Raw genomic sequence first — 20,346 nt, 5'->3', positions numbered from 1 at the left:
CCTCAGCCAGCCATGAAGCCCTGCAGCCTGGCTTGGAAGCTGGACTTGGAGCTGTCAGTACCTGGGGACAGCCCTCAGCCCCATTCTGCCCCCCCCTTCAGGGAAAGGGTACCCAACTGACCCCCATCCTTGGTCATTTCCAGAGCTGAAGATCCCCGACAATGCCAATGTCTTCTATGCCATGAACTCTGCTGCCAACTATGATTTTGTGCTCAAGAAGAGGGGCTTCTCCAAGGGAGTGAAGATCAAGCATGGCTCCAGCTCCACCCTGCCCAGGATGAAGCAGAAAGGCCTGAAGATCGCCAAAGGCATCTTCTAGCCTCAGCCCCACTGCCACCCATCACCAGTGGGGCTTTGGGGGCATGCTGATCCGGCCTTGGCTGCAGGTGGTCCTTGTGCTGCCTGGCACAGCAAGAGCAGTGGCCCTTGCCCACAGGTCCCGCTGTGCATCGCCCTGCTGCACCAAGAGCCGGGCACTTCATCAGCCGGTGTCGACCTCGGTCTGTTTCGGTTGGGTCCTTGTTTCTGCACAGGAAGACAGCAGAATGGGGGCCTCTCTCTCCCCCTCACTCTCTGTTCCCCTCCCGCCTGGTGTGACACTAGTCCAGCCCAGCCACTGGGCAGCCCTTGGCTGAAGCTGCCTCTGCCGTAGGTGCCTTGTGTCCGAGCAAGCCAGGGAGTAGTGACTCACAAGAGGGGCCATCTGCAAGGAGTAGAGCACAAGCACATGGTGGGGTGCTCTTCTTCCCAGCTTTCCTGGTGGTGTTTTACCTCCATGTCCTTCCTCCCCTGGATAACTGGCATCACTGTTGCCACACTTCTCTGCCTGTCATTCCTTTGGGAGAAGCTGTGGATGCCCTGGTCTGGGAAGTGAGCTGGAAAGGATGCAGCCCTGCACCGATGCTTGGAGCCCTGTGGAGGAGGGCTGTGTCCATGCCATGATGGATTGGGTGGCTCATACTCCCAACAACTGAAAGCCTGCATGGTCTCTCTTCTCTCCCAAGTCCAGCATGCCCCACAGCTGGACTTTCACAGCCCATGTTCAAACTTGCACCAAAGATCAAACGTCAGTGTCTCTTCTGCCATCTGAGGAAGCTTTGGGCTGTGCCCCAAGTGCTGCCAGCCCACGAGGAGGAGAACAAAATTCTGTTTGAACTCGTGTAAATAGGGTCCTTGGGTCTGCATGGGCAGGTGAGGAGCCAGAGCTTCTGGTGCCCCAGCTGCTGCCCACAGAAAGTGCCACACGCCTTGGGCTTCAACCAGACTTTTTCAAACACTGACCATGGGAGAAGCAGCACTGAGACTTCTTTTGTATAAAACAAAATAGTTTACTGATTTCTCCCCCCCCCCCCCCCCATATTTATTGGTTGTAAATAGAAGAGTCAAACGTGTACATTTTACTAATCCAGCCTCCGCCTGCCCTGCAGTCCAGTCCCTCCCCCCACCCTGGTATTTAAGGGTGCCTGGAGGGACAGTGATAGCAGCAGTCTCTCTGCCATGCTCATGGGGTGCAGGCACTGCTGGCCACCCTCCCCTCCCGTTTTTCTACCATCCAAGCAGGAGCAGAGATGCTTGTTTTAATCGCTGTAGGGAACACTAACCAAAAGGGGACCATTTTTTACTCCTCCATCTCTTTTAATTTTTTACCTTTCAGCGTGCTTCCTTCCAAAGTGGTGTTCCCGTTTCCCTCTGTCCATGCTCCTGGGGGTCGCAGCACCTCTTCTGTAGCAGAGGGGCCTGGGCAGCACCTGGGGATGCAGCAAGGCTGCATGGCCACGCTGGGGACCGGCGCTGCTGGCAGTGTGCTCTCACAGCCCTCTATCCCCTTGGGTGGCATTGCACATCTCTGCACATGATGGGAGCCCATGGCTCCCTGACACGGGCAGCCTCCTGCCTCCCACCCTGCTCAAAACCCAGCCCTTGGGCACCAGCATCCAGGGTCCTCTCTCTGCTCTGTGCTGCCATCTCCTGCCCACCCTGGGGCCATGCTGGTCCCCCTTCCCCTAGTGTCCCCCAGCAACCCAGTGTCATCGGACGGACTGGCTGTACCGTATGTATTTTGTACCACTTCAGTGAAGGCGCACACTCCCTGGTGTGACTTGTACACAGCAATGTAATTTAATATTTGCAGTAAAATACTGATGTTCAAACGTCTCTGTCCCAGGGCAGAGTTTGTCCTGTCCTCCTTCCCTAAAATGCTGGCATGTTCCTGGAGAAAGAAGAGTAGGCCTAACTGTGGGGAAGGTGGTTGCTACCTTACATTAACTCAGCTGAGCTGAGCTTTATTTTGTGTTTGAAGTAAGCTACAGGCTTTTTGTTTGAGGGGCCAGTACCTTATTTTCAAATGAAACCTATTCATTTGAACCTGTGACTTGTTGGGACTTTCGCATTTTCTGGTTGCGTCCAATTTACTGGATGTCCTTTCAATATAAGCAATGGCTTTAAGAGCAAATGCAGTGGTTGGTCCTTATGGTCTGGATACAGTGATCTGCCTTGGTTTGAGGCATCATTCTGGTGCTCAAGGGCTCATTTCCTAGCATGGCCAGAATGCTTATCTTCTATAACTGCACAAATGGCAGTGGATATTACTTGGATATTGTGTTGATTCAGAGTGTGGATATTAAGGATGCAGCAGCATAATCAATAATTTTGCTGTGCCTGTGGCTATGTAGATCCATTTAAGGCCTAAGCTTTTGGAAATGAAAGGATTGCATTGTACATTCAGGGCTGGTAATGCTGTTACCTGCTCAGGAAGAATTAAACACCCAAATTGCTACAGCCTTCCAATACAGGGAAATTTTGAAAATGCCAGGAAAGTGAATGAACTCTGGCACAAGTGACTGCTAGCTCCTTTGGCTTTGGGCCTCCTGTTCATAGGAAGCCTGTGTTTTTCTTAGCATTTACAAGAATGTTTATTTGTGATGCTTCCTAGTATCTGAGCACATATTCTGACATAGCAGCACTGTGTCCACTACATCTCTCCTTTTCTTCTTAGTGCTGTGATGTGCTGCACCGACAAGCGTAAGTCCATTGCACAGCCGCTTGTGCCTCAGAATTCCCACACTGGCAGGACTGACAACTTACCTTGGCTGGAGGCGCCCTTAGACAAAACAACAGATGTGCAGCATCCCCCCCTCCCCCCCCATATTAAAGCCATAACAATGCCTTTGTACCTACATCTGCAGCCTGTGCTACCCTGAGGTTTGCACAAAGCAAAACACAGGATCTCCCAGCACGCCATGATGAGCACACACCTGAGTGCTCAGATGCAGCTTCTATGGGGATACACGCATACATAAATACATATGCTGGATACCCAGCAGCACAGCTGTGTGTCACAGTGTGAAAGCCCTGCAGATGTTGCTTTTGTGGGCTGCAAGCCAAACCTAAGGAAATACTTCAGTCTAATAAAACTCCAGCGCACACCAAAAAAGCTGAAGCATTGAGAAGCCTCACACAAGCCCAAGAGTCTCAAAACACACTGAACATGCAGTAGAGTATATTATTGGCAACTAATGAGAAACCTTGTGCTCGTAATGCACAAGACTCTGAAAATGCCAGCAGATCCTTAATTTCTGCAATAGGGTGGTACCAATCCAGATGTCAGTGGCAGACTTAGGAAGTGGCCAGCCTCTGTGGACCTGAAGCTCTGCTCCATTGCCTGCTTCCTTCTGTCTCTGCTAACTACCAGAGAAGTCAGAACAGGCTTGAGAAGCACACTGGCTCGTGAGGACAACATACACTACATATTGTGCAAAGGAGTTACTCACTGCCGGAAAGTGTTCTTTCCTGCTGGCTTTATTTCCAAGATCACCAGGTGAGGTCTGATGCTCAAGTTATGGCCCAGGATTTTCATTCCCCTTAGACAAGCAGAAGGGCAGCACCTGTCTTGAGGACTGCAGTTAAGACGAGTGCTGTCCTCATGTCCATTCCCTGTTTTCCATGTGGACACCAAGCCAGTTAAAGTGCACTTCCTACACATGGAAACATTTGGGTATGCAGCTTCTCCTCTCTTCTGGTATATTACCATCTGCTTTGGATTCTGCGCTCTGTCTTAGGAGTTTGTTGAGCTTTACTTGAAGACTTACTAGCCAGCAGTTACGAAAATACAGGTAATGCTCCCTAACATCAAGAATGGATGACAGCAATCAGCAAGCACCACAGTTAGTGCAGTGAGCTTGTCATCCTCTTAGTACAACATCCTGGGCATGGTTGCTGAACCTTCAGCTCTCAGGGTCCAGCAGCAGACAGTGTTAGTCGAGCAGCAGCCAGACTGCTCCCCGAGTTCACACGTAGTCCAGAATTTCTGTCTCCATTTCATTTTCACTCCCATCAGAAGGCTTGAAGTCCTCTTCCTCCTCTTCATCATCCTCATCCTCTGCAGACTCATATGCCAGCTGCTCTTCACTATCTTCCCTGCTTCTTTTATTTGAGAAAAGAGCTTAATTGGGAAGAAAGAAAGAAAGACACCATGATGCCTCTCTCAGTGAAACTTGTGGGCATCTGCAGTAGAGTTCTCAAAACATGTGAGAGGAAGGCAGAAGCTGGAGGGGCACAGCCACTATTTCACATCTTAATAGACTTTGATTAAGCCCAAAGCCATCTGTTTCCATATTCCAGAAATGCTAGCAGAACACTGGCACATCTGCAGTGCTGTGCCCCTTCTCCCGGCTGATTCTGATCTCTCTCACTGGGATACTGCTTTGGCTCAGCATGCAAAAATAATTTCCTTGCTTATTCTTTGATTAATAACATAAATAAAAAGTAAAATGCCACCAGCAGATACATCATTAAGAATAGGATCTTGATTTTCACTGTGCAAAGACATTTAAAACCTGAAGGCTGTGACACTGGGAAGATGAAACAGATGACCTTTACTTCCAGCTATTCCCAATAATAGTAGTAGGCAGTAAGACAGTAATACACTTTGATGTTCAGAAGCATCCCTACCAGGTCTTGTGGATCTGATTATATGCTTTATCATCAGAGACATGGTATCTCGCAGCTCATCGCTAGTCTTTGGAACGCACCATCCATCCCGCTCTGTGCATTCTGACTCGGTGCCATCATTACGATGGATGATTTTCTGTAGCCTAAAAAACAGCAAAAGAGAAGGAAATGTTAGCCTTCTACTTTCAGATACAGGCTTCAAATGAGGCAGGGTATGCCTTACTTCCCTTTTATTTCATTGAGTTGGAATAGCATATTTATTCGGGTAATTGTCATATGAGACTGGAAGTTCACGTGTGAAAAGTCTGTTCTATTTTAATGAAGCTAAACACCTCTCAAGTCTATGGTCGAGAGAGGGGAATGGACTGGCTATAAACAATACGGAAAATCCCAGGCACAGCTACAGGTTGGGTGGAGAAGTGATTCAGAGCAGCCTGAGGACTTGGGTATGCTGGTTGATGAGAAACTGAACATAAGTCGCTTCAGTGTGCACCTGATGCAAGAACCACCCATGTCCTGAACGGCATCAAAAGGAGCATGACCAGCAGGTTGACAGAGGTGATCCTGCCCCCTCTGCTCTGCTCTGCTCTTGTAAGACCCCACTTGCACCACTCTGTGCAGTTCTGGTGTCCTCACATAAGAAAGACATTGAGCTGTTGGAGCAAGTCCAGAGGAGGCCACGAGGATGATCAGGGGCTGGAACACCTCCTGTTTAAAGACAGGTTGACAAAATTGGGGCTGTTCAGCCTGGACAAAAGAAGGCTGCATGGAGACCTCAGAGTAGCTTGGAGAGGGCTACAAGGATGGTGGGGAGGGACTCTTTATCAGGGACTGTAGTGATAGGACAAGGGGTGATGGGTGAAACAGGGGAAGTTCAGGTTGGATATAAGGAAGAAATTCTTTACTGTGAGTGGTGAGGTGCTGACACAGGCTGCCCACGGTGGTTGTGAATGCTCCATCCCTGGCAGTGTTTAAGGCCACGCTGGATGGGGCTTGGGCAACCTGGTCTAGTGGGAGGCATCCCTTCCCATGACAGGGAGGTTGGAGCTAGAGGAACTGGATGATCTTAAGGTCCTTTCCAGTCCACACCATTCTATGATTCTATGCTGGCTTTGAAATCTAGCTCTAACAGAAGACTCAGCTGCCAGTGTGCAATACCTTTCTACATTCAAATCACAGAGCTGGTAGAACATCTGCCGATAAGGGGGTAAGGCTCCTTCTTGGAAAATATAAATGGATTCCTAAGAGGAGGAAAGAAGGAGAAAAGATTAATGTGCATTTTTATGGTGCAACAGGACAACTTTGGTGTAACTGATCAGTACTTCCAGTTGGCTGAATCAAGAATAAGGCGCTTCCAATGCAGATCAGTTCCAAGACACAGGGCTGCATATGATAAAAGATAAAGCTGAATGAGGAATGCAGCAAAACTTCACTGCAGCAATAGTCACAACAGCACAGTTGTGCAGAGAACACATTTCATCTCTCAGACTGCAGCTATGCAGCCTGTTACTGTTTAACAGTGGCTCATAGGTTTCATTCTAACAAAAAGGGAAGAACAAAAGACTCCTGGCTTGTAGGACAACTTGATAAATACATGGCCATTTTTTGCGTTTCGTTGCTCACAAAGTATCAGTTTTATCAACTGAAACAAAATGCTCATGACATCATCTAAGACTAGGGCTGAGAGTATCAATGCCATCTTGCAGAAATACATTCAGCAGGTGAAATTCTGTAGTGATGTGTATAACTAGCAGCTTCCCACGAAATCTGAGGACATCAATTCACCCACAACTGTTCCCTCACTCACTGACAAAATGGTAAACAACACTTTTCCACTAAGTTATTTTAAGATTCTTGTTAAAGAGAGTAATAGTTACCTTCAGTTTATATCTGCTGGAGGCAGTCTTTTTTGCACCAAGGGCACTGGGTGTACCAAGCCCCTGTTTCAGATCATGTACACTTACTGTGTGACTTACTGAAAGACAAAAAAAAGAGTCCTAATTAGGGACATCTTTCATCCTGTGGCATTGTACTATCATTTCTCTATGCTGACTCAACTTTGCTGGTTGAAAAAACCAGACCAAGCCAGCAACTGAGCACATGTTGCTCATTCTTCAAAGACATTTCTAGACAGGTACAGGAACAGCGGCAAGTTTGGTGGCTTTTTCCGTAACACATTTGTTCAGAATTTTAACCTCTTCTACTGTTCCTTGACAAAGAAAACAGAAACCTCTCCCCTTACTCTGCACCATCACTGAAGTGAATGCTGAATTTCCTCAGTATTGCTGGCAGAACTCCCTTGTCTGCTACCAGGTACTGTGGCTCAGCCAGACATGCACCAAAGACTCTCACAACACTTCCGAGGAGATTCTTCTACTGGCTTAACAGCAACACCACATTATAACCAGAAATAAAGCTCCAGTTTTGGCTCAGGTAGAAAACAGGAAGACCCTTCACCACCTGGCACTAGGGTGGACTAAACAAACAAAAGAGCCAGAAAGCCCTTATGCAGGCACAGCGTACCAGGCTTCTTGACTGTGATGGGCAAATTGTAGTTATATGTACTGCGTTTTGCTTTCACAGGCATGTCATTAGAGGCGTAACCTAGAGGAGAAAAGAGAAAGCCAGTAATGAACAGAGGGTAAGCACACTGCAGAATATCCCTAGCTCAGTAACAAGTGGTGGGCTGGTATATGAAAGGCAGGGTAATCCTTGGGCTACCATGATTTTAGCAAGGTGGGGAGAGGAGAGCTGTCATATCTATAAAATCGTTTAGACTGGGTGATGTGATGTGACGGCAATGACTGGATGCTAGCTCTCCCATGGACTGACCTCAGAAAGGTCTGAGACTGAGCATCCTGCACAAGATGAGGTCCTTCCTGAGTTCCTCGAGGGAAAGCTACTAGGTAAGTAACAGAATGTATTGCTCAGTGCCTCCCCTGAGTGAGAGGGAAGACGGTCTGCTACATCCACTTGGGATTTGAATACATGGAGGAGAAAAGTCAGCCAGCTGACTATACAGTCAGTCCGCTGAGTTTGGAATGTGCCAAATGAGGAAAGACTATTGCCTACTATAAAATAAATGTATTAAAGGAATACAAAAGAGTATGAGAAACAAGTAAAAAGAAAAGTACTATCAGGATTAATCAGAAAGCAGAGAGAGCATCTCTGTGGGTTGGGCGTTTTTACCATATTTCATTCCACAGCGAATTCGGAAGTCCAGTACTTGATAAATCTTTGCTTCAGGATGTTTTCTGGGGTCATACCCAAACCTAACCCATAGGCTTCTCCAAGGACCTGTTAACTATAAACACACATGCGGGAACATGGTTACAAAAAAACAGGACAGTGTTGTATAATTTCTTCAGTACAGTGTTGCAGAGGGTCTTAAAAAATTTTAGTATTTCCCCTCATTTTCCAAAGGTTATTTCTTTTACCAGACCTTTCCTCACTTGCCACAACATGTATTTATCTACTGAAACTCAAGTCAATCAATGCATCGAAGCACAAATATTTGTGTGCTTTTACAAACTGACTTGCAAGGTCACCATAAAGTGTTTGCTTGGAAAAAACCTGCTATCTATGCCAGATGAACAGTTAATTTGAGTGTCTGACTGAACTGCAGAGCTGATTAGAAGCAATAATGCGAACAGTTTCTGAATCTTCCACAGCTTTAACGTCTGTTCAGAAGCTAGGCTTTCCTTCCATCATTCTCTTTACATAAGATTAAGCACAGGTACTTTGGTGGTAGGGCCTCAAAAAATGCTAAAGAGCCAGAAACACCCAGCTGATGCTTCCTTGCTCTGCCTCGTAGCAGCCTCAGACAGGCACAAGGGCAACTATACAGACTTACCATGTAATAGGCCAAATACGGCAAAAGAAGTTTCAGCTTGTCTGGGTGGACACTGATATTGGCTTTCACTGCATTCCGAGACCAGACAGGACGGACTTCAAAGAGCTAAAATAATACAAAACCAACCATGGAACAGTGGGAAGTGAGTTACCAAGGGCAGTTCAGCTTTCCAAGTGGACTTTTTCTATGCTGGGGTCTTTGGCTACCAAAATGGTAATGCAAGAACTAGCGGCAGGAAAAGGAACTTCATGTGAGCTGGCTGCAAAAACATTCAGATCTTGACATGTACAATTGAACTGAACACAGCAATGTCAGCGGTGTCTACTGACACTTGCTATATCAGTCAGTTACAATCACCAAGAATTTTTGGGGAAGTCAGAGAAAATGGCTGCCTGCAGTTTGTTCCTTCACAGTATGCTGCAGTACAGCCCTCAGCCCACGAGTAAGGCACGTACGTACCTTTTTCAGCTCTTCCTCCACCTTTTTATCCACAGGATTTGTGCACACTTTCTTCCAGGTCTGTACAGCAGCATCCAGTGGTTTAGCGGGGACCTCTTTGTCATCAAAGTTCACAAAGATAGCATTGTGTGGTCGACGGGCCCTGCTGAGGCCAATCAGGTTCTCACCAGACACCTGGGGATTGTTGTATCCTTCCCTAAGAAACAGGGAAAGGATCAGGTCTGCTTTTTGCCTGGGGCACACACAGACCTGGGGCCTTCACAGGAAACGTGAAAATGGAAGCCTGTGCTCAAGGTTTTGGAAGAGAAGGGACTCGGCTTCAGTGAGCAATGGGTCAGTTTGTCTTTCACCCCACCTCCCTATCACATACTGGTACCATAAAGGAATCTTGTGACACCACTGAGGAAAGTTTAAATATTAAAAAAAAAAAAAAAGAGAAAAAACCTGCAAAACAACATGAAAACTACATACAGTTCCACAATGACAGAGCTCTCTGCACTACCTGGCAGAAAACTCCTGGGGAGTTACCCCAGTGCTCTGTATGAAATGCATTAGCAGCACAAAAGGCTTCACACTCCCCATTTGCTCCTCTGTAGCTACTGCAGGTTGGTAGGTACACAGACCAGGCAAAATGGAAATGCAGTTAAGATAAATAAATAAATATATATTTTTAAGTGCCAATGAAGGACCACAGTGAGAAACCAAAATATGTTTCTTGTGGGAGAGTTCACAGGTTGTTCTTCTGGCAAAACCAACTGGTGACCAAGAGGGACCAAGTCCAGTGAGCACAGTCACAGGAACACATGGCACTGACTCCTGCACACTCCCCCTCGGCTCCAGCCCGCTGGAAGCAGGCAGAAAGCCAGGCTCACTGCATGCCATGCTTCCAGGAGCATGCTGGGGGAGGCTGCCATCTGCAGCAGATCACCAGCTCCCCTCACCTGGCAAGGCCTCAGGTGGACTTTTGCTGGGGTTTCTGCTGTCCAGGCAGTTTCTGAAGGGTGCCTGCTTCTGCTGTGCCAAATCAAGAGGGGTAAAACAGATTAAGGCATCAGCTTAAACAGGAGAAACACATGAATTATTTAGTTCTGCTCTGATGCTTTGAGAGCAGAGATCCTATAATAACAGTGAAGTCAGAATGAATTCGAGGCATCTTCAAGTGGTTATACCTCAAGTAGAAGTATATATCAAACCAGGAAATCTTTTCACTACCTGTCCATTCCAGAACCAACACAGCTATATGCTACATTGTGAGAAAAGGCACTAACCGGTGTTGTATATCTGGCCGATAAAAATAGTCAATGGGAGTGTCCAGACGTGAGAAAATTGGTGGTGGGATGTAGAGTGGTAACTCTCTGTTGAAAAATTCTTCCTTCTCTGGTTTGAGCATTAGGACTTTGTTGTACATGGAAGTTTGTTTTCCATCAGAACCAGAGTGCATTGCCAGGTACTGGAAATCAGACATTCCTGTGCGAAACAGAATTTAAAACATAGTAAAGTTAATTGTGAATACACCAGTATTTCTCACAACACTCAATTTACATGAGCAGGAGTCTGACAAGTTTATGCAAAGGTTTACACACCAAGTAGGCTATAACAACAGGATATTTGATTTTCCTTTCAGTCCTGAATTGTTTAAAGGGAAACACTTCTCTTTCCCATCAGACACACTTTGTCTTTAAGTCACGTGGACACAAACCCAAGTACTACCTTGAAATTTGTAAACAGTCGCAACAGTCCCAAGAATTTCCATTTCAAACTCGACTTCAGGCTGGATTTGTTCTTTGGTATCCAACTGCTTTTTCTTTTTGGTCCTCCTCTTCACCTTCAGCAGCAGGGTGGAGGTTGGGAAGCGATTGGCACATACGGGATGGCAGTAGGGGTCCTTGGGGCGGAAATACAGCTCCAGCCTTTTGGCGGGGTCCGCATAGATCTGTCAGCAAGGCCAGGCACATTCTCCGTCAGCATCTCACCTGCACAGCCCATCTCCTCGGGCCTCTAGCACCAGCCCCGCGCGCTCGCACCGCCTCAGGGGTAGGAATCGCCGCCACACTAGGGCCGGCAGCGCTCCGGGTGGACGGGCAGCGGATCCTGCCCTGGCCGGCACTTCCCGCCTCCTCTCGCGGGCAGCTGCCGTGCAGACGAGCGGCATTACCCCGCAGCCACGCGTGGAGCCTGAGCGGGCACATGCAGGGCCTGGGCAGTCGGACAGAGCGAGCCCGCAATGGGAGGCTCCCTGCCCCCCCCCTCAGCCCCTCCCCAGCGCCTGGACTGGCCTCCCTACCCCCCAGACCCTCCGCCCTGATCACCTCCACCTCCCCCGGGGTCCCCTCACCCGCGACACCCCCTGCTCTCCTCCCAGCGTCCGCAGCATGGCCCCGACGTCCCGCACCAGCCCCGGGTATTCCACGCACACCAGCCGCGGCGTGCGAGGCAGTTCCAGCACGGCCGAGCCCGGCTCTCCCAGCCGCCCGCACTCAGCCATCGCTCCCCGCCCGGGCCGCTCCCGGCAGTCGCTCTTGACCTCAGAACAAAAGTTCCGCCCCAGGACGGTTCCTACGGCAGCGGCGCGAGGCCGGGGCGGTCCCGATAGGGGTGGCTGCTGCGGGAGCGAGCGCCGCCGGGCTCAGGCTCCTCCTCTGCTCGCGCTCAGAGCCGGATCTCCCCAGGCTGGCCTCTGCCCACAAGCCTGTGCGGCACGACATCCTCCGGCTTTTTTTGCCCCCTTGGAGCTTCTGAGCCGATTTGTGGGCACGTATGGTGATAGTTCACCCACTGGTTTGCGTTCATATATATTACCACTGTAATTATCTAAGAGGTGCTTGTAATTAGCATGGATGTTGACAATGACGTGCGGATATTGAGCGGGCAGGACTGGATTAATCCTGTCCAGTCAGCCATCACACAGGTGATGAGGTAAAGCAAACCCTGTCAAGTGCTTGCTTGGTCCAGAGGGAGCCGTGGCTCTTGTGTCAGCAGCTTCCCTGGCACATCACAGTGTAACCGGGTCAGGGGAACACGCATTGCCCAAAGGCTGGATGTCACTTGCCTTAACAGTGGGGAGAAAATCCTGTCACAGCAAAGACATGGAGAAAACAGAATTGCTCAGTTACAAGCAAGCTTTTAATGAATGAGGTCTCTCTTTAAAAAGTTGTTTTGTCTTTGTTATCTGCTGAGCAGCTCTTCAGTCAGGGTGATGTTGCAGCCAGCGGCAGATTCTGATAGACAGAGTTCCAGAAGTTCACATACTGGGATTTCAGATTCTGCTTCACAGAGTTTTGGTTTATCTTGTTGTTGATTTCCAGGTAGTAACTGCCCTCACTGGCATAGGGTGGCCAGGTAATAGGCACCTTTGAATTCCCTTTGTTAGGATCACTGGGGGAAAAGGAGACATAGAAATGCATTTGTATTAGGGCAGCTTGTGGATACAGCAAGGTCTGAGTTGTTTGGCAGGGACACTGCTCAGGTGAGGCTTTGAGTGAGTGCAAAGAAGATGTTGGACACTGGGACAAGCAATAGCAATTCTCCCTGCTAGGAGCAACCTGGTGACCTGCAGTCTCCTCCCTTGGTCCCTACTAGCATCATCCCTGGCAGCATGCAACAGCTTAGCTCCTGTCTGAACACCAGGACTTGGAAACAAACCTCATCATTAAGTTTGAAGTAGAATTCACAAATCCTGAAAATGCTTCTGCTGTCTCCAGGTGTTCTCTGGGTCAGGAGGACCCAGAGCAAACTCCACCACTGCGAAACAGAGCCAGGCTCACATTGGAAGTACAGACAGAGGACAACTAGCTTTTGGGAATTGCTCCTAAGAACTTAATAGGCAAAGGGAGCAGGTTGAAGTGCTGCAGCAAATGTGGAACCAGAAGCACTCACCCTGTCCTTGCAAAATTGGTCCAGTAAGCAATCATGGCCTTTGAGACAGTCCTGTGCTTGGGCAGGTAGCCCAGAGGTGTGGCAAAGGGTTTCCCAAACACATACTGCAGGTCATCAGCATGGTCAGCACCTACCCAGCTTGGGTATATGGGCATTCGGGATGGCTGGGAGAACAAGTAGCTGTATGTCTTGGCACTCCTGAGGAAATAAATGGATTTGCTAAGCAGCTGCAAGTAGGGAGCAGAGAAAGGTGTGCAGATTCATAACCATGCGCCAAATACCAGCAGAGCCAGAGATTTAGCCTTGGAAGAGGCTCACATGCATCTAAGAGGTGGTCTCAGGAGAAAACAGCTTTCTATCTAGTAAGTTTTAGCTTCCATTTCTGATTCTCACCCTAACCCTCATATCATCCAACTGCCAAGTCTCATGGCATTAAACATTGCTAGGATGAATTGTGAAGTTTTTAGGATGCAAAAACTTGTTGTAATGGGAATTTTAAACATATTTCTAGCATGACTGCTTTGCATCATTAGAGAAATAGTGTTTATACGAGCTATATGTGAGTGTGTACTCAGTACCAAAAAGCCTGCCTCCTACAATTTCAGTCCTCTTAACCTATGCTGGGACTCAGTGTTTTGGCTCCCAGGTGGGCTTTGGGCTCCTGCCAGGGCTGAGCTGCTCACCGGGCATTCTGCAGATGCAGATTCAGTGCCCACTGCGTGGGAATCAGGAAGATGTAGTCAGTAATCAGGTCCACCACTGTCTTCTTCATGGCCTCCTGCTCTGGGTTTTTGCCCCATGCTTGTGTGTAGACACTGTAGGTCTCATTGGCTCCACGCTCACCCCTGTCCACAGTAAGTCCTTTGACCAAATTATAGATCTCGTCCCTGAAAAAACAAGTAGTATCAATTAATTGCAGACCAGCAGCTTATTGCAGGCCAGCAGCTTCTTGCAGACCAGCAGCTTCAAGTGGGGCAGGGCTCATGGAAACGGATCCCAGTCCTTACTGACATTCAGATCCAACCCTGCAGTTAGTGATGGTTTGGTGGAATAAAATCGAGTTATTTCATTCCAGGCCTTAGATGGAGGGCATGTGCTTCAAGCTTTCTTAGCAGCACAGCCTGAGGCCAAATTGGCCACAGGTTCCTTTCATCCCCAGAGAGGAGTCTTATGGGGTGGGCACCTAGCACGTCTGGCGTGTATCTACTTTGGACAGAGTGCATCAGGGCTGCTAAGCCTATCACTGGTGCTGAGTTCAGGGGGACCTTAAAGGAATATGGAGAAGCTTCTCCACTAACTGGCCCTTGCTTTTGAAGGCTTGGCACCATATGCCCTAGGCACCCTAACCTGGATTGACATCCTTTTTTGAAGGTAGTGCATCCTTCACTTACGCAGTGATTTTCACAAGTGGGCGATTGATAACAGGTAAATCAATGCCAGCAAACATGTGTCCATCCATGTTATTAACTCCAGCAATATAATCAATGTCAGCAGCATAGGCAAAGAGGTTCTCTGGCATGTCTGGGAGGAAGTCTCCATCAATGACAGGAGTGAGGGCAAGTGTGTGAACCACAGGAGCTGCAGCACAAGACAAAAAGAGAGTCCATTAGGAGCTGAGAAAAGACAGATGTGTGAGTCATGGCATATCCCATGACTCAAAGAACTGTAGAAGGAATAGGCTGAGGTGAATGAGAGCTTGGGCAGTGACTTCAGCATGAGCAGGATGTCACCCAGAAGCAGGGTGACCACAGGATTGCATTCAGTGAACTTCATGCCTGTAGGTGGGGGAGAGGAGCAAGAGATCTGCCAGCCAAGTACCAGAAGGTAACATCAAAAATTCCTCTCTTCCATGCAGTCACTTTCCAAAAAGCCCAGCCAAATGTGGGGAAGAGCAGAACTTCTCCTCATCTCACCTGGCTGTGCTCACTCATTGCCAGAACAGCTGATTCCAGCCAGTGTGGCTGCACTATGCTACTGTGTGGCTGCTCTCTGACCCAAGCAAGTCCAAACACTGGAGCTATTTGCTAGGAGCATGAGGAGAGCAAGGGGAGGACAGTGTTCTTGGGAAAGAAATCCCCACAGGCACAAAACCAGAAACATTCTCTACTTGGTGCAAGAGTCCTACACTCCACCCAGTGACTCAGAAACCCAGGGTTGTGGTCAATTATTTTTGTTTGTAAGCTTCATTCTGGAATTGCTGCTTTCACAGAACAGAAAGCCCATATGGTTGCTCTGGAGCTAAGACATGGCCCTTTAATAATGCCTCTGCCTCTGCTGCCATTGCACGGTGACAGTGTTCATGCAGCCCAATGGGCACCTGCCTGTGGAAGGTCACTGCAAGATCTGTCATTATTGTCTCTTTCTATAGGACACAAGCACTGCTTCAACACTCCTGGCAATTGCCCATGTCCCACCAAAAGCATAGAGAGACCTGGGTCGCTGTGAGTGGAGGAGTCACCATAGCATGGGCTGGACGACTTACAGGACAGGTTGATCAGCTGCATATGGTAGGCCAGTGTCAAAGATTTGGGGTTGGAGATGCGCAGGCAGTTGGCTAAGGCAGTGGTGTTGTCTGTGGGGCATCCCACACTTTGTCCAAGCTGCAGCAGGGGAGAGAGAGAAACCTCCTAGCACTACCTTCTGAAGCCAGGTTTCATTACCAGCTTCACAAAGGCAGAGGAATGGTTGGTTTTAATCTCAAAACAGCATGTTTTCAAAGCTCAGTTTGGCACCATGGCTCCTGCTGAATCCCTGGCTAGTTATGCCTTTCTCTGGAGAATCAGTTTTCTATTTTTTTTCCATTCCCAAAGGCAAGACTTCCATGTTACCTTCTTAGCCCAGGTGAGTGGGTTCTTCTGAATGGCCCAACTGCAGAGACCAACGCCACTCTGGCTGATGGCTCTCTTGAACAGGCCCTTGTTCTTTGGGGTCAACATCTGTGGTGCAAAATAGAAACAGGGTTTCAGGTGCAAACTGCTGAAGAGATCATCGCCTCCCAGACCTGGCTGATCCCTTCACAGCTTGTGCTCCAGGCACTGGGAAGCTCCCAGATCTCATCCTATTTAACAGTCTCAACAGTTAAAAGGTGATATGGTGACAAGAAGAGCAGAGTAGGGCCTTATGGCAAATAAATGCTATTTTGCCATGGGTCCCAAAAGCAAGGACACATCCCTGCAGCAGTGGGATAGATTAAACTGAAGAGGGAGGAGAAGCCACAAAGCAAAGAGGCCGAGCATTGCTGATCCCCAGCAGGAGAGGATGTTAATCAGGTGGTATGTGTGGAGGAAAGCATCAGAATGCCAAGGGGATCATTTCTCTTGTCTGCAGAGAAAAGAAGTGGCTCTGGAGGACTCTGATAAGGACAACACACCTGCAGGGAGACACTGACAGCACCAGCTGATTCCCCAAAGATTGTGATGTTTTCTGGGTCACCCCCAAAGGCCTTGATATTCCTCTTCACCCAGGCAATAGCCATGTGCTGGTCTTTCAGCCCGTAGTTCCCTGAGCAAGAGAGCACCTGCCACTGAGTAAGGACAAAGCAAAGCTGGTAAGCTGGGGACCCACGACAATCCCCTGAAGAGGGAGCAGCAACCATACCTGGCAAGTTTGCATCTCCAGTACTCAGGAAGCCCAGGGGCCCCAGGCGATAGTTGATGGTCACCACGATCACATTGCCCCGCACAGCAATCTCCTCACCATCATAAAGGTAGTTATTGAGGAAGTTGGCTCCCTGGCTTCCTCCTAGCAGGAAGGCGCCGCCATAGATCCAGATCATCACTGGCATGTTGGTAGAGACTGGAGATGAGGAAGAAAAGCAGTGTGAGCCACAACATGTCTTTACAGAATGTGGCCAAGAAAGCCCACATTCTGTAAAGAGGCTGAAACTCCCAACAGGCTGCAGCTGAGGGACATTAGTTGACATGGTTCCCACCTTTCCCCCTGAAAATCAGTGCTCCTGCAGATACCCACTATGGGAAAATAGCTGCTGGGAGATGCTCCAGAGCAATTTGTTCACAAAAGTCAACTGAGAATCTCCTCCCCAGGTCTCTGCCAAACACATACCCTGTCTCTTCCCCTGAGGGATCCAGATGTTCAGATAGAGACAGTCCTCACTCCCGCGGACATCAGTTTGTGTAAGTGTCACCTGCATGCAGCGATTTTTGAATTCTTTTGTCTGCAGTGTTCCTGAGAAGAGAGGAAAGACAACAGGTCCTAGTTAGAGGCATCAACTCCATCTTTTGGTTCCAAGCTTCCATCCATCCATGCTCTCCTCTGTGAGTCCAGGGCAGAGGCAGCAAAATCTCCCCAGCCACTGTGACCAGTCTGTGAGAATGACAAAGTGGGACCCTTCCCCATGTTAACTAGCTCTGGACAGAGGGGGAGATGGAGGTTCCATGCTTCAGTCTTGTCATATGGTTACTTCAGTTGTTGGGGAACATTCAGACACAAACTTTCAGACCCAACATGAGACTAAGAGTTTTTCCTTAGCAGTGCTTAGTAGACAGAAGCAAGCAACAGTATCTTTGGCTTGTCAAAACAGACTAAAGAGAGAGAAGCAAAAATAAAACCCCAAACCAAAGGCATTCAAAATCTGGATCTCACCATCCCAGCCAGGATGAGGTTTGGGGTCTTCCAGAGTCTTTGGTGGGGCAGCAAAGGGGATCCCTCTGAAGATGTCAACGTAGTCTCCAAAGAGTCCCCGTCTTTTATTTTCTCCTTCCACAAAACCTCCCTCGGTGAGCACCACACCCAGCTGCATGTGGTACCATGGAGAAGAGAAAATCCATTGCACAGTTCTTCATGCCTCTGGCTTCCCATGTTGCCAGCACCCACACCTTGCCCTGGCCAGTCCCCCAAGTAGACCCACTTACAGCCTGTCTTCCCCAGCTGTCCCCTTAGAACCCTGGGGAAATGACAAGTAGCTTCCATTGGAGACGTTTCAATGCAGATGTCCTACAGGATGCACTCTGGAGCAGACAGGAAGCAGCAATTCCCCTGCTCTCCCAAAGAGAATGGCAGAACCTGAGGACCTTCAGCTTGAAGATTTAAACCAGGCCAGACCTGACACAGAACTGTGCAGGAACTTTTGGAAAAATGTTGTTGAGAACCTTGCAATTTTTAGGGCAGGAAAATACCCTGATTTGGCTGTCAGGGTCTGCAGGCTCTCTTTCATGGGCTCCAGACCAGGCATAGAAGGAGTTTACTCATTCAGGCAGGAACAGGCAAATTGTCTTGCAAAGCCATAAAAAGTGCTTTTGTACTTACGGTTGCAGCTTGTGCTACCACAGGGAAGGTGCACAAGGCGAAGCACAGGATCTCCCATCGAGCCATGGTGAGCACACACCCAAGGAGCCAGCTCCCAAGTGGAGACTCATATATATCTAGCAGTGCCACTGTGAGTCGATGCCATGAACCAGTCTTGGCTCTAAATTAAACCAGAGGAGCCGCTACACACTTGTCCTTTAGTAGGCTGAGGCCAAACCATGGATGAGGTAAGCTGGCATCACAGTGTGAGAGCCCTGCAGATGTTGCTTTTGTGGGCTGCAAGCCAAACCTAAGGAAATAGCTCAGTCTAACAAAACTCCAGCGCACACCAAAAAAGCTGAAGCATTGAGAAGCCTCACACAAGCCCAAGAGTCTCAAAACACACTGAACATACAGTAGAGTGTATTATTGGCAACTAATGAGAAACCTTGTGCTCGTAATGCCCAAGACTCTGAAAATGCCAGCAGATCCTTAATTTCTGCAATAGGGTGGTACCAATCCAGATGTCAGTGGCAGACTTAGGAAGTGGCCAGCCTCTGTGGACCTGAAGCTCTGCTCCATTGCCTGCTTCCTTCTGTCTCTGCTAACTACCAGAGAAGTCAGAACAGGCTTGAGAAGCACACTGGCTCGTGAGGGCAACATACACTACATATTGTGCAAAGGAGTTACTCACTGCCGGAAAGTGTTCTTTCCTGCTGGCTTTGTTTCCAAGATCACCAGTGAGGTCTGATGCTCAAGTCATGGCCCAGGATTTTCATTCCCCTTAGACAAGCAGAAGGGCAGCACCTGTCTTGAGGACTCCAGTAAGACGAGTGCTGTCCTCATGTCCATTCCCTGTTTTCCATGTGGACACCAAGCCAGTTAAAGTGCACTTCCTACACATGGAAACATTTGGGTATGCAGCTTCTCCTCTCTTCTGATATATTACCATCTGCTTTGGATTCTGCGCTCTGTCTTAGGAGTTTGTTGAGCTTTACTTGAAGACTTACTAGCCAGCAGTTACGAAAATACAGGTAATGCTCCCTAACATCAAGAATGGATGACAGCAATCAGCAAGCACCACAGTTAGTGCAGTGAGCTTGTCATCCTCTTAGTGCAAGTTCTGCTTTCTCACATCCTGGGCATGGTTGCTGAACCCTCAGCTCTCAGGGTCCAACAGCAGAGACAATGTTAGTTGAGCAGCAGCCAGACTGCTCCCTGAGTTCACATGTAGTCCAGAATTTCTGTCTCCATTTCATTTTCACTTCCATCAGAAGGCTTGAAGTTCTCTTCCTCCTCTTCATCATCCTCATCCTCTGCAGACTCATACGCCAGCTGCTCTTCGCTGTCTTCAGTGCTTGTTTAACCAAAGAAAGCCCTTCTGCAGGCACAGCATATCAGGCTTCTTGACTGTGATGGGCAGACTGTAGTTACATGTACTGCGTTTTGCTTTCAAGGGCATGTCATTAGGGGCATAACCTAGAGGAGAAAAGAGAAAGCCAATAATGAACAGAGGGTAAGCACGCTGCAGAATATACCTAGCCCAGTAACAGAAGTGGTAGGGTGATCCTTGGGCTACCGTGATTTTAGCAAGGTGGGGAGAGGAGAGCTGTCTCATCTATAAAACCATTTAGACTGGGAGATATGGCAATGACTGGATGCTAGCTCTGCCATGGACTTACTAGATGATCTCAGAAAGGTCATTTCTTTCAACTTGCCCTTCGCAAGATCAGAGCAGGGGAACACTGTGTCCCAATATCTGGGACTTAACTGTCCTGCATGAGATGCAGCGGACCACCAACACCCAGCTGTTGCTCCCTTGCTCTGCCTTTTAGCAGTCTCAAACAGGCACAAGGGCAGATGTATGGACTTACCATGTAATAGGCCAAATGCCGTGAAAGAAGTTTATGCTTGTCTGGGTAGGACACTGATATTGGCTTTCACTGCATTCCAAGACCAGACAG

General features: G+C 48.5%; 3 protein-coding genes across 7 annotated transcripts in view; 1 reads left to right on the top strand and 2 right to left on the bottom strand.

The window, feature by feature from the left end:
* RALGDS (ral guanine nucleotide dissociation stimulator) overlaps window positions 1-2,151 on the top strand; it is a 56,585-nt gene extending 54,434 nt beyond the window's left edge. For all 4 annotated transcript variants that reach the window (XM_061352343.1, XM_061352341.1, XM_061352342.1 and 1 more), the window contains exon 18: window positions 144-2,151. In XM_061352343.1, coding sequence (XP_061208327.1) covers window positions 144-319 — 176 coding nt within the window. In that variant the 3' untranslated portion in view covers window positions 320-2,151. The remainder of the gene's footprint in view (window positions 1-143) is intronic.
* A 2,102-nt stretch (window positions 2,152-4,253) lies between these two features.
* On the bottom strand, window positions 4,254-11,769 carry GTF3C5 (general transcription factor IIIC subunit 5). Of its 2 annotated transcripts, none has more exons than XM_061352347.1 (11): window positions 11,677-11,769; window positions 10,973-11,195; window positions 10,531-10,729; window positions 9,263-9,458; window positions 8,804-8,908; window positions 8,140-8,254; window positions 7,474-7,554; window positions 6,828-6,925; window positions 6,109-6,191; window positions 4,951-5,093; window positions 4,254-4,441 (listed from the first exon to the last, which is right to left on the bottom strand). In XM_061352347.1, exons 2-11 carry the CDS (start codon window positions 11,013-11,015, stop codon window positions 4,287-4,289), a joined length of 1,218 nt encoding a protein of 405 aa, XP_061208331.1. In that variant the 5' UTR covers window positions 11,016-11,195; window positions 11,677-11,769; the 3' UTR covers window positions 4,254-4,286. The 2 variants fall into 2 exon arrangements, with proteins under 2 accessions (XP_061208331.1, XP_061208330.1); XM_061352346.1 differs by having other exon boundaries at window positions 11,598-11,763.
* A 601-nt stretch (window positions 11,770-12,370) lies between these two features.
* CEL (carboxyl ester lipase) lies at window positions 12,371-18,555 on the bottom strand. Its single transcript, XM_061352345.1, has 11 exons — window positions 18,404-18,555; window positions 17,741-17,891; window positions 17,201-17,323; window positions 16,736-16,933; window positions 16,509-16,639; window positions 15,967-16,074; window positions 15,621-15,738; window positions 14,530-14,716; window positions 13,822-14,025; window positions 13,139-13,336; window positions 12,371-12,637 (listed from the first exon to the last, which is right to left on the bottom strand). The coding sequence occupies exons 1-11, from the start codon at window positions 18,467-18,469 to the stop codon at window positions 12,451-12,453; spliced, it is 1,671 nt and encodes a 556-aa protein (XP_061208329.1). The 5' UTR covers window positions 18,470-18,555; the 3' UTR covers window positions 12,371-12,450.
* Between the last annotated feature and the right edge of the window lie 1,791 nt (window positions 18,556-20,346).

This window comes from Neopsephotus bourkii, unplaced genomic scaffold, assembly GCF_033783945.1.
Source record: "Neopsephotus bourkii isolate Nb327-2 ecotype Australia unplaced genomic scaffold, CSIRO-AGI_Nbou_v1 NB_659, whole genome shotgun sequence".
NCBI lineage: Eukaryota > Metazoa > Chordata > Aves > Psittaciformes > Psittacidae > Neopsephotus > Neopsephotus bourkii.
The sequence above is the reverse complement of the archived record's forward strand: the minus strand, read 5'-3'. Positions and strand labels throughout refer to the sequence as shown.

Bases quoted from the DNA above. Each gene is read 5' to 3' on its own strand.
- GTF3C5 (XM_061352346.1), bottom strand. From the start codon at position 11,747: ATGGCTGAGTGCGGGCGGCTGGGAGAGCCGGGCTCGGCCGTGCTGGAA. The intron at 7,555-8,139 runs GTAAAAACGCCC...TTTCTCCTCTAG, and splicing joins TCGCTGTGGAATGAAATATG to GTTACGCCTCTAATGACATG. The intron at 6,192-6,827 runs GTAACTATTACT...TCCTCCTCTTAG, and splicing joins CCAGCAGATATAAACTGAAG to GAATCCATTTATATTTTCCA.
- CEL (XM_061352345.1), bottom strand. From the start codon at position 18,469: ATGGCTCGATGGGAGATCCTGTGCTTCGCCTTGTGCACCTTCCCTGTG. The intron at 17,324-17,740 runs GTGAGATCCAGA...CTCTCTTCTCAG, and splicing joins ACCTCATCCTGGCTGGGATG to GAACACTGCAGACAAAAGAA. The intron at 15,739-15,966 runs GTAACATGGAAG...CCCCTGCTGCAG, and splicing joins CACTCACCTGGGCTAAGAAG to CTTGGACAAAGTGTGGGATG.